Source organism: Mytilus trossulus, chromosome 3, assembly GCF_036588685.1.
Source record: "Mytilus trossulus isolate FHL-02 chromosome 3, PNRI_Mtr1.1.1.hap1, whole genome shotgun sequence".
NCBI lineage: Eukaryota > Metazoa > Mollusca > Bivalvia > Mytilida > Mytilidae > Mytilus > Mytilus trossulus.
In genome coordinates, this window is record NC_086375.1 from 37,613,668 (window position 1) to 37,625,901 (window position 12,234).

A 12,234-nucleotide genomic window follows, 5' to 3' on the forward strand; every position below is an offset into this window, starting at 1 on the left:
CAGATCCATGCGTATTGTGGTCACCGGATTTTTACGAGGAGGGTTACGCTCGGGTCACTATGCATACGGAAAATATGTCGGCGAGTTTTGAACAGCGGTATACTACTGTTGCCTTTATTTCTTATATTTAAATCTGAGAACTCATTTTAAAACGTGTGTCTAGCATACAAAATTTTAATCCTGGTATCCATGAGGGGTTTACTTTGACAGTTAGATGTTGTATCATATTTTTTTCAATCATGCCTATATATCAATCCTTGGGGTATTTTTAAGATTTAATAATTGACTTTCTTTCAATAAAGTTACAACAATAATAATCATAAAGAAAACCTTGCTAAACTAAAGAATGTTACTTTATAAATTTATTTACCAATTATTGGCCTTTGTCAGGCAAGATGCATAAACAACATAGTTCAATTATTATCATCATGAAATATATAATTGTATACGTTTGGTGTGTAGTAACAAGGACCATTGAAGTTGTTTGGCGAAGTTTTAACAATGTATTTTGGTTAAAACAGGTATATTTTAAATCATTAGACTGGCATTAAAGGATATATAAAATCCCTTTTGGAAAAAAAGTCTTATGTTTATATACCGGTACTACTTTTTTTACACCACAAAGGAAAGTAAAAAATACGGGAATAAGTCGGTGATGTTCACTTATAAAATGTGATTACGACTTGTAGTTATTTGTGACACTTATTTTCGTCACAGCCAAATCATGATGGAGCAATTTCAACTGCACCTTTTAAATTTTATATCCCCTCTTATATTGATCGCGATAGGAGAAAATCACACTGGAACATGGTTCCAACAGGGGGATAAGTATAAATTTTAATCTCTCAAATTATCCTGTTTCGTTACATACACATGACATCGTTATCTTAATTCGTTAATAACCATCACAGACTACTTAGTAGTTTGCACATTAACACTAGCTATGCTTCCTTGACGGGCGTTTTTCATCGATTTCGCCAATGCAGTATACCGATTCCTTTATATTGTGATAAAACATACTTTAAGATGGTTCAGCGATGTTCTGTTAATCCGGTAAATTTTGGTATTAAACGAACAAAATTTAGTGAAAACAACAGGAATCGCATAAACTACAAGGTAATTATTCAGCAGTTTACCAATGTTCAAATATCATAAATACATTAAGAAGATACAGATAATAGGAAAACGGAAGTAATCGCATAAACTTTAACAATGAGCAAGACATTGTGCGTCGACGTGTCAATTAATAAGTGTCTCCTATTATTGGTACATCGATGTCGGAATCGGAATAAGGATGTATTCGGAAAAATTTACAGGTCAGACATTTATTTCTTGTATCTAAAGAAACAAGACCACAAAAACATGTTGCAAATATAAACTCATCACAGATACCAGTATTGAAGCGCGTTGCATGTGATTCATACACAGACACATATTATTGGTCAACCAATTTTGCATAGAGACGGTGAAACTTGTACTAATCAATATATGCATATATATTATCGAGACATGTTATAAATATATATATGGAAGTTGGCAATTGGTCTATATGAAGGTTTTATATATATTTTACTACATATAAGTAAAGAAATATTGTCCTAATGTGTATACTCCCGACCTCTTTAAATATCAATTCGGTAATCTCATCTTTAATGCCCAGCATTTTATTATTAAAATAAATGTGTATTTGTTGTTGAAATTAGTATCACTTCTTCTGTATTAACACGAATTATCATTGAAGTGGTCGTAATTATAATTTAATTGTTTACAAATCTTTTAACTTTTTATTCAAGTTCTAAGGATTTCCTACCCAAGAAATAGATTACCTTAGCTAAATTTGGCAAAGCATTTCGGAATATTTTGTCCTCAATAATCTCCAACTTGGTACTATATTTTTTTAACTCGAGCATCACTGTTCAAAAGTAAAATAACAAATATACCAATCGCTGAGGAAAATTCTTAAAATACAAAAGTTCCTAGCAAATGGCAAAATCGAAAGTTCAAACGCATCAATCGAATGAATAACAGCTTTCGAATCGCGAGTCCGACATACAAAATGCTAAGCAGAGTATTATGATGAGTATATCTTCACAAGTACGATTTTTCGTGACCTTAAACAATTGAAGTATGTTTACTTCGATTTTAACTTTTAAAGAGAAGCCTTTGTTTTATGGGTCAATCTAACTCGTCACTTTTCCGATTTAACATGGGTAATGGTAACCTTACTATTATACATGCAAAATTCAAAGATCGATTCCATAGCGAAGTTGTTGCCAAAGTCTGTTACATTTCCAATCTTGATGAAGTTACTAGGAATCAAAAGGTACCAGGCTTATAATTTTATACGTCAGACGCGCGTTTTGTCTACAGAAGATTCTTCAGCGACTTAGATCTTAAAAATTAGAAATCCAAAACAAGTTCAAAGTGAAGAGCATTGAGGACCAAAAATTCCAAAAAGTTGTGCAAAATACAGCTAAGGTTATCTTTGGCTTGGATAGGAAAATCCTTAGTATTTTTAATAATTTATATTTTTTCAAACAGTAAATTTATAAAAATTAATATATAATTGATATTCATGTCAAAACCGAAGTGCTGACTACTGGGCTGGTGATACCCTCGGGGACGAAACTTTCACCAGCATTGGCATCTACTAAATTGACATTAATAGATACATGTGGTCCATGACCGAATTAAAAACTGAGACACTGGTACTGCCATAAAGTGCATTATGGCTACTTGTAAAGTGATAATGTTCGTTGTTCTTTATAAAACATTGCTAGAGTAGCATTTAGATTCAGAATATATCTCTGTTAGAAGTATCACCATAATGGGAAAAAAACACAGGCAGAGAAAAATCAGGGTTACAAACTTAAACTGAGATTAAAAAACATCAGCTATAAGAAGAAAACAAGGAAACAACAGAAACACTGGAGTACAACAACAAAACAGAACTACAATGCAACACACACAGAAACGAACTATAAGATAACAACTGCCACTTTCCTGAATTGGTACAGTACAAAACCGCCCACTTTTATGACATTGTTTGATTGATTAATTGTTGGTTGCTTAACGTCCAGTGGCAAATATTTCATGCATATTCAGGACGATATGACATTGTTAAATATAACACTAAAATGATAACATTACACGACAGGACTACAGTACAAATAAATGCAAGAACATTATGACAGAGAAATACGCAAATAAACATTATAAAAGTACATTTCGAAATGCTAATTACTATCAAAGGTAACAGGCCTACAATCGAATACAGCATACGCGCGCTACGTCTACATAAAACCCACCAGCGACGCACAGATCAAAATAGTGAAGCAAGTGAAGCCAAAAAAGTACAAAGTTGAAGAGCACCGATAACCCAAAATCCTAAAAAGTTGGGCCAAACACGACTAATTTTATCTATACTTGGAACAAGAAAATCCGTAGAATTTAGAATAATTCGTACCCTTGCAAACTTTTAAAAAAAAATAATAAAAAAAATAATACTATATTATTGATGTTGAACTTCATGTCAAGACCAACCATATAAGTAAAACGAACACGTCAAAAACTAGGACAGAACATAAAACAGCGCAAAAAAATCTGCATTGTCACACGATGATAAAGTGGCGTCACAGGCAAAAGTGATTTCACAGGTAATTTAAAAAAAAAATGTTTGATATTGTTCAAAATCAGGTTTGTGAAATTGAGAGGATCGTAAAACCGATTGGCGAATAATGTTACTACTCTAGACTGGAAGATTGACTATATAAACTCTGAAATCTTCGCATTTTTCATTGGTACTAAAAAAAATCCATTAATAATTCAAAATTTACAAGTAAAATATTTGCACATAAAGCCAACTATCTAGTTTCAGTAAAGTGACCTTTGGTTTCAAGTTCACACGCTTAAATGAGATATATTTGCTCTCTGAATAAAGAGATAGTATTAACGACAGAACATCGTCAGGATATCTGAAAGCAAAACTGAGAAGTTTAGAGGGTGTTTTTTTCTAACTGTATAGGCTTTTAAAAACCGTTTTAGAGGAGTACAAGAACATGGGAGATGTGCAGTTAGTATTTTTCGAAATACTTGGGTTATCTTAGCTGTATTTTGAAAAAAAAATCGTAAATTTTGGTCCCCAATGCTCTTAACTCGGTACTGTTTTGGCTTAAAGACCATTTATTCGAGTGCCACTGATAATTAAGTCTTTTGTAGACGAAACGCTCGTTTGGCTTACAGTATTATTAAATATTTGCCTAATATATGCAATGCGTTTATTTGGTAGCATTATAATACCGAACATGTTTGAGGAAACAAACAAAAATCCATATATCCCTTCAGATATATATGTTATGGTTAATATGTTTATTTGCTTCTCCTTTTTGTTCAATCAAACATATTGTATTTTCTTAACTTAAGAAACATCTCCAATATTTGATGTAAATGTGCATTTTGAATATTTTCGTCGATAAAACAGCAATCAATCAATTATATTGTTTTGCTTTAACTGACAGAGCAAAACGTGAAACATGTTTTCCTTCCGGTAATTTTACATCCACAACAAACAACTTTTCCTAAACTAGTGAGGTTTTTGGATAATTTATATATCAAAATTCAAAAAAAGGAAAATCACAAAAATACTAAACTCCAAGGAAAATTCACAAAGGAAAGACCCTTATCGAATGACAAAATCAAAAGCTGAAACACATAAAACGAATCATGTTCTTGAATTGGTAAAGGCATTTTCTTATGCAGAAAATGGTGGATTCAACCTAGTTTATAAGCTAGCTAAACATTTTACTAGTATGACAGTCGCATCAATGCTTTGTGTCATTTTCAGCATTTTTTGTGATTTCTACATATTTTAACTTTCTAGCCTTCAATGTTCAGGTGTGAATATTTCTGATGAAATTAAATTCAGTAGAGTTCCTAGCTATGACAAAAAAAAATTATAAAGTGTTATTTTCAATACCTAAAAGGGTCTTTCTGGTGATATGGTGACAGACAATTCATGAATTTGTGTTCTGTATAATTTTATAAGAAAGTAGTTCATTGTATAATAGATACTAAAAACGCATTACAAGAAGAAAAGCATATTCATTTCAACCACATAAAGATAATTTCTATTGAAGAAGTTTCTATGTCATTAATTATTCTAAATCATATGAATACAACGGTCATATGTTCCAATATTTTCAATACACTGTCAGTGAGATGAGGTTGATGATGAACAATGAGACAACTATCCACCAGACTATGGCATTTTTTATGTGTTGGTAACTATCTTCTACTATATCTTCATATAGGTATCTATATCTACTCACTGTTTATCATTCTAGGTCCAATGAATGCAACAGATAAAATCCATTCTGTACAAATATGTAATTTAATTCTATGTCTCATAAATAAGATTATTATGCATATCATCTGATTTCTATGTGTTTAGGGAGTTGTGTATAAAAATATACATAACCATATATTTTTTTTAATCTGTCCAATATAATTAGAATTCTATATGTAAGGGGGATAACCACAACTTTTAAAATCAAAATGATTGTAAACCAATCGTATTAAAATATTACCATCAATTATATCCCAAGGATAGATCAAAAGAAGATAATAATTTGTTCAATGACCATAGTGTCTTACTCTATCCCTGAATATAGTGTCTACAATAGAAGGAGGAAGTATTTGTTTGTAAAATTTTGGAAACAAACTTCTGAGCAAATTCTTCATAACTAAAAAAAGAGTGATTTATTATACTACATATATTACCCATTTCTCATAGTCTTCACATTTTTTTATTTCTGGGACTGTTGTAGCTGAATAAATATATAGCTATAAGGTACAGGTTTTCTCATTGTTAAAGGCTTTAAAATGACCATTTATTGATTATCCACTTATGTGAACTCTAGAGGACAGTTGTCTCAATGGCAGTCATACTTAATCACCTATTCTTAAAAAGCCATACATCATTTACTATCTCTGCAGATGCTATCTGCTTACTGATACTTAAAACAAATCTATGGGCTATTAAATAAAAAAAAAATAAGTACAGTCCAGACTTTTACTTCATAACAGGAGCAAAAAATGCATTTATATAATATTATAAATAAGTAATGTACAAATGTAAAATGTTCTTTTTAACATTTGGTATGCTGTAAAAGTAGGCATCAACTATGGAATGACATGATTTAAAAGTTTATAGCTGACACTTTCTGTTCACAACACTATTTAGTTATTCATTTGTTGTTTCTTGGCAGTTTATAAGTTTATTATTTTTTTGTTATTTAATCGTCTTCTTCCTCTTCTTCTTCTGCCTCTTCCATTTCTTCGGGTTCAACAGCCTCTTGTTGTGCTTTACGGATCTGTCTTTCTTCTTCAACTGATGGATCTTCAATTTCAGTGATTTCAGCACCACTTGGGAATTCTTCTTTAATAGGTGTGGTTTCTGGTGGACTGTAATTGTCTCTAGAGTATTTGTGTCCAGTGCCGATGTATACATTTTCAAATTTCCTGTAGACAGAAACAGATTGAAATTAATAAAATTGTACAAATAATTTATGGATATTTATTTCATCTTATTACTTAGTAATTATATTTTCAAAATGTGATAAAATTATAAGTTTAACATTTCATTCTTTTTTTCTTTTTTCATTCATGTCACCAGCAGAAAATAGTTTTATTAATTCTACAAAAAATTTCCTGTAGACAGAAACAGATTGAAATTAATAAAATTGTACAAATAATTTATGGATATTTATTTCATCTTATTACTTAGTAATTATATTTTCAAAATGTGATAAAATTATAAGTTTAACATTTCATTCTTTTTTTCTTTTTTCATTCATGTCACCAGCAGAAAATAGTTTTATTAATTCTACAAAAAATCCATTGTAAAATTAAAAAGAAATGACAACTTGAAACTAAAAGTTGACAAGATAATTAAATTTAAAATCTAGTATACAAAAATCCTACTTCAGTACAAATCAAAATAAAACATTTAACCATGTTCCAAATATTTTCAAGTAAAACATTTACTACTACAAAATCTGACTTACTTATCTGCGGCAAATGCATATGCTCCTGGCCATAGATTTGATCGCATTACAGCACAGGCATACTGTGGAATGAGATTGTAAGAAAGTTTTGGTGTCCATGGTGGCATATCTCCAACTTCAGCATCCTCAGACAGAGGAGTGAGGAGTTCTGGACCTCTTTCTGGTTCTGGTTCATCTGGTTCCTCTCTTTCTTCTTCCTCCTCCTCATCCTCAAACTCATCCTGGTCTGGTTTAGCAGGTGGGAACCAGACACATCGACCCTGAAAGTCAAACAATAATCAATTATACATTTTGTTCAAAAACATACTAATGAAGGTCTGGAATAAAAGTTAAGAATAATTAATTAACCCAGCAACATTTCAAAACTTGCACATCCAGTTTTTATTGATGGATAAGTTGCCATATCATATTGCAAGCTATAAACTTACCACCTCAAGACAAGTTGCTAATTGATTTTTCAGAGAAGTCAAAAGACAGAATAACAAATTGTTAATTGTAAATAATTTAATTAATGGTTAAGGTAGGCGATAAAAACTACTACATAAGTTTTACATCATTGATTTGTAGCCATCTTCTGTAATGTCTTTTCATCATGACCACCCCTTATGTTTACTTTAATAATCACATCTTTAATTGTGTGAATTATTTACCTGTGGTAAGATGTGCTGTACATGATGTACCCAGTGTGATAAAGACTGATCAACCAGATCTCTCATTGGGTGGGCTTCATATTCAGGGTTAATGATGAAATTTTCCCTACCTGTAAAACAGAAAAGAAAAGATATATTGAAAATCTTTAAATAATTGTGTACCAAACATTACTGATAACTGGCAAACAATGATGATTTTACTGCAGATGAGAAAACAACAGTAATACAGTTTACTGTACCATGTATAGCTTTGGAAAAAAGTAAATTTCTGCTCAGTGCTGGATAACTGTGGTATAAATATATAAATGCAATGAATAGTTTGATGGATGCCAGACAACTGTATTATTCTGTGTTTTTTCTTTAAACTATTGTTAAAGATTAGGTTTATGAAGATTAAGTAAATTTTCCAATGGTATTATATCAAATGAACAGGTAAAGATGTTCATTCTCAATTTCGTTGTGGTTTTTTTTTTACCGAAAAGTATTTATAAAAAAATCTGTCCTTAACTTAATAGAATTTAATGATATTTCCATCCTTTGGTGTAGTAAAAACAATAACAAAATGGTCACTTACTGCCTCCTTCTTCTTCTTCCTCCTCTTCTTCATCAAAGATGTAGAATGACAGAGGTGAAATGTGTGTTCCAGCACTGATACGTGCAATCATAGCTCTCAAGTAGTTACATTCATTTCCTGGGAAAGGGGGATAACTCACAATCTACAAGCAAGAACAAATAGATAAATACAAAAATTAGTTCTCATTCTTATCTTCCATTAAGAATCAATTTTATTAGACAACGGAATAAATAAAGATGTTTACTATATATTTTGTTTCCTAAAAATAAATTCAATAAATATTAAGAAATGTCACACTTATAAATTAATCATAATTTTGCCACTTAAATTCATTAATCCTTATGAATTAGAGAATCTATTTTCATATTTATGCAATAAAAATGTGCATGATTTACTGGATTTTCTACTTATATAACAACTTACTGGAGCATCTAGTCGTCCTGTGAAGTACTTTTTAATATTTCTGGCAATGTGAATTTGTGCAGGTGTTACTGGTGGGAGTTTAATCCATGGCTTACCAGCTAAAATATAAAATAAATAGATTTGTTATTCATTTTCAATGTACATTCATTATTGTTTTGTACAACATGTATCAATTAAAATGAAAAATATCTTACCAATAATTGTAACAGCAGATACATGTATAATAGGCATTTTTGTTTGTCTCAAAATTAAAATACTCTTAACAAATTTAAAGAACTTAATAGCTTAATTATGCTATTTTTGAATGTGTTTATGATGATCAGATAAGAAAAAGAATAGAATATTTAAATTACTCACGGTCATTGCACACAAAATATGTCTTTTTATTTGCACCAGATCTGTTTTCTTCTTTTGGTACTTCTGCTGGAGGTTTCCAGTCTGGTTTTGGGGTATCATCTTCCTGTTGTTCCTCTGTGAGAAAAAAAATGATTTATTAGTGTACATTCAAAATACTACATCATATCCATGTTTACACACATTCATTTATAAATTGCTTGTACATGTATGCACATCACTTCATGTATTGTAAGCGTTTCCACTGAATTTCATCAGAAAAACTTTGAAACATTATATAAATGGTATCAAATAATTTTTTTGTTTATAATCAATAATACCATGTACAATTTTTATTTCCAAATTTATATATAACCAAATAGAAATGTACATGTAGCTCAATTTATCATAGGTAAAATAAATGAAATAATTAAAAGCCAAGACTTCAGTTCCATTCAGATAGTGAAAAGGAAAGAATTAATACATACCTTCTTCACCATCTTCATCTCCCTCTTTTTCTGTTTCTTCCTCAGCATGAGCTTCTTCCTACAAAGGTTAGAGAACTTATTGATAACTTTTTTTACCTTTTTATGATAAATGACCTTTTTAAACAATTATTGGTTTATAAATTATCCTTGCTGAAAGTGAAGGTCGAAATCAGAAATTTCTTTCATTGAACTATACACTTGTAGTTACATGTCCTTCTGGTTTTCATATTATCCAAACTAAATGTTTTTAACTGTTGCAGTATTGAAATTGGTAGAATTTGTTAGAGGCTAGTTAAAGCAGACCATATCTAAAGTAAGAATCCTTGGTTTTTTTTTCCTTTTTCTTTTCTTGTTTTACAAATTTATACAACAGTTGATAGACCAGTTTCATACCAAACAGTGAAGCACTTCTGGCATTCAATGCATTTAGTATATAATTAACTAACCTCTTCTTCCTCTTCATCTCCCTCATCATTTCCTTCTCTATATTCTACCTCTGCTACATAAAAGTTCTGTTCTGTTCCAAATATTTTACCCCAGAAATGCACATGTTGTAATGGATAACGATCTACAAGGTCTTTTAATGCTAGCCAAATACGCACAAGTTCTTCACGACCTAATCCAATGCCAGCTTGTTCAAAATAGAAAAAGTGATCCATCAAATTTGGTAGTGGTGTTTCAACCTCCTCATCTTGATCCTGGTCTGCATCTTCTCCTTCTCCTTTCTAAAAATTAGAAACACAAAATTAGTCTCAACTTTAATTATTATTTTTTGTATAGGGTCTTTACAAATAAAAATTATTCTCATTATTTGAATGCTAATTTTACAAAAAGATAGTTTGATAATAAGTTGATTATAAAAACATCTATATATATGAAATGTGGCTGAACACATTTTTTTCTATTCTGTCTTATCAAAAATATTACAAACAAATCAATAAAAATGAAAAGTAAAATTTAAATGAAAGTATCCTGCGTTTTCAAATATCAAAGTACTGAGAATCAAATGAATACCAAGTTTGGTTTGATACCTACCGAAAACAGTTTATGATGAATTTCAGCAAGAGCAACTTCTGTTGACTTGTCTACTTTGTCTTGAACTGTGTCAACTTTCGAATTAAACTTTGACCTTTTGACATCCCTACTGATGTCTTCAATAATGTCAGATGCATTTTCTGGTCTTTCATCAAGTACTTTTGCCAAGACACAACTCAAATGATCATATCTGAAAATAATAATATTTATTACAGACAGCTGTTATTAAATATAACTATATACCAAATATAGACTACTAAAACATTTATGAATGTGGTATTTGAAAAGTATATAGAAACAAGTACATTTTTAACATGTACATGTATAATGTTTTGTGTAAAAAAAATTCACAAATGGTGTTACGGTGGAGTCCGGTGTATCCGTGCACCTAAGACTTATGACTTCACTTCATTCAACTGATAAAACCAATAATTGGATAATTTTGTGTGAACACATTCATAACATACTTTTATTTCATAAAATCTTCTGTTTGTATGGTTTCATCCTTTAGATTTTGTGTAATGTGTGTCCAAAATTAGGAAAACCCCTGTTCTGAGAGTTCCTCCAATGTCCGGTGATTTCGTGCATGTCTTCCAAAAATAGCTTATTTGAAATAAAGGAAAGATTTTATACTACGAAATATAGCTGAGATTGTACCAAACACACTTCCAAGGATGCAGAGCAAAAAATATTTCAATCTGATATTAATTTGACTTAAATAAAACAAAAATAATCTGATGATGTAATTTTTTTAATGGAAATTGGCCAAATATGGTAAATCACGGGATTGCAGTTATTAATTAATTCTTGAACTTATCAATTTTATTCTTTTTTATCTCTTCGGAAGGCTAAAACAATAACAAGAAAGATTTTGTATGTGTTACTGTGTTGATAGGACGAAATCAGCTAATGCGCGATATCACGGGCCGCGCGGCCACTTGGGACTCCACTGTATACAAAAGGTTCATCATACACAATTTGTAGCTATCTACATGTATCTCATATAATATACTAACACTTAAAAAAATCTTTTGTTTTCTCTTAATGTTAACATGTGCAAAAATATACAAAATGTATAATACCATTAATTTGGTTGAGTTTATTAAATGTAAATTTCAGGGGGATATAAAATATAACTTGTGTTTGTATCGTCAGAAAATAAGTATGCTTCACAACAAATACATAAACAAAAATATACAAACCTGTGACAATTTAAACGCAAATGGTAAGAAGTTGGTGAGAATTCCCCAAGTAATAATTGATCGCAATATGTTTTCCAAGAAATTTAATTTAAAAGATATTATTTACATGATTTACAAACTGCTAAAACATAAGAGAATGATTCAAGTCTAGAAAAATGAGCTATAAATTCATCTCGCATTCAAAATAAAGCAAATATACACAGATAAACTTACAAATTTGTTCCCGTGTCTGTGCTTGAAGTGAGAAGATATGATTTTGCACTAATAAATTGTTGGTCCTTCGGGTTCATGTTTAGTTCCGTGTTTGCTGGTGTTGTAGTCATCTTGGAATAATGGGAGGCTTATCCTCCTTTTACAAAATGACGCTATTTTAGACCAAAAATGGTGTTGTTACGTCTCTACTTGTTGCCAAACTACCACTCTACATCGACAGTGAAGTCGTCAAGGTAAATACACATATTTGCG

General features: G+C 30.7%; 1 protein-coding gene across 1 annotated transcript; it reads right to left on the minus strand.

Moving 5' to 3' along the window:
- Positions 1-6,056: 6,056 nt before the first annotated feature.
- On the minus strand, positions 6,057-12,226 carry LOC134711392 (radial spoke head protein 4 homolog A-like). Its single transcript, XM_063571954.1, has 10 exons — positions 11,983-12,226; positions 10,568-10,757; positions 9,979-10,257; positions 9,533-9,590; positions 9,069-9,182; positions 8,712-8,809; positions 8,289-8,430; positions 7,715-7,824; positions 7,065-7,324; positions 6,057-6,519 (listed from the first exon to the last, which is right to left on the minus strand). The coding sequence occupies exons 1-10, from the start codon at positions 12,090-12,092 to the stop codon at positions 6,294-6,296; spliced, it is 1,587 nt and encodes a 528-aa protein (XP_063428024.1). The 5' UTR covers positions 12,093-12,226; the 3' UTR covers positions 6,057-6,293.
- Between the last annotated feature and the right edge of the window lie 8 nt (positions 12,227-12,234).

Coding starts and splice junctions, on each gene's coding strand:
- LOC134711392 (XM_063571954.1), bottom strand. CDS start 12,092: ATGACTACAACACCAGCAAACACGGAACTAAACATGAACCCGAAGGAC. Junction 10,758..11,982: donor ACAGACACGGGAACAAATTT/GTAAGTTTATCT, acceptor TATTATTTTCAG/ATATGATCATTTGAGTTGTG. Junction 9,183..9,532: donor AGATGAAGATGGTGAAGAAG/GTATGTATTAAT, acceptor TTTTTCTCACAG/AGGAACAACAGGAAGATGAT.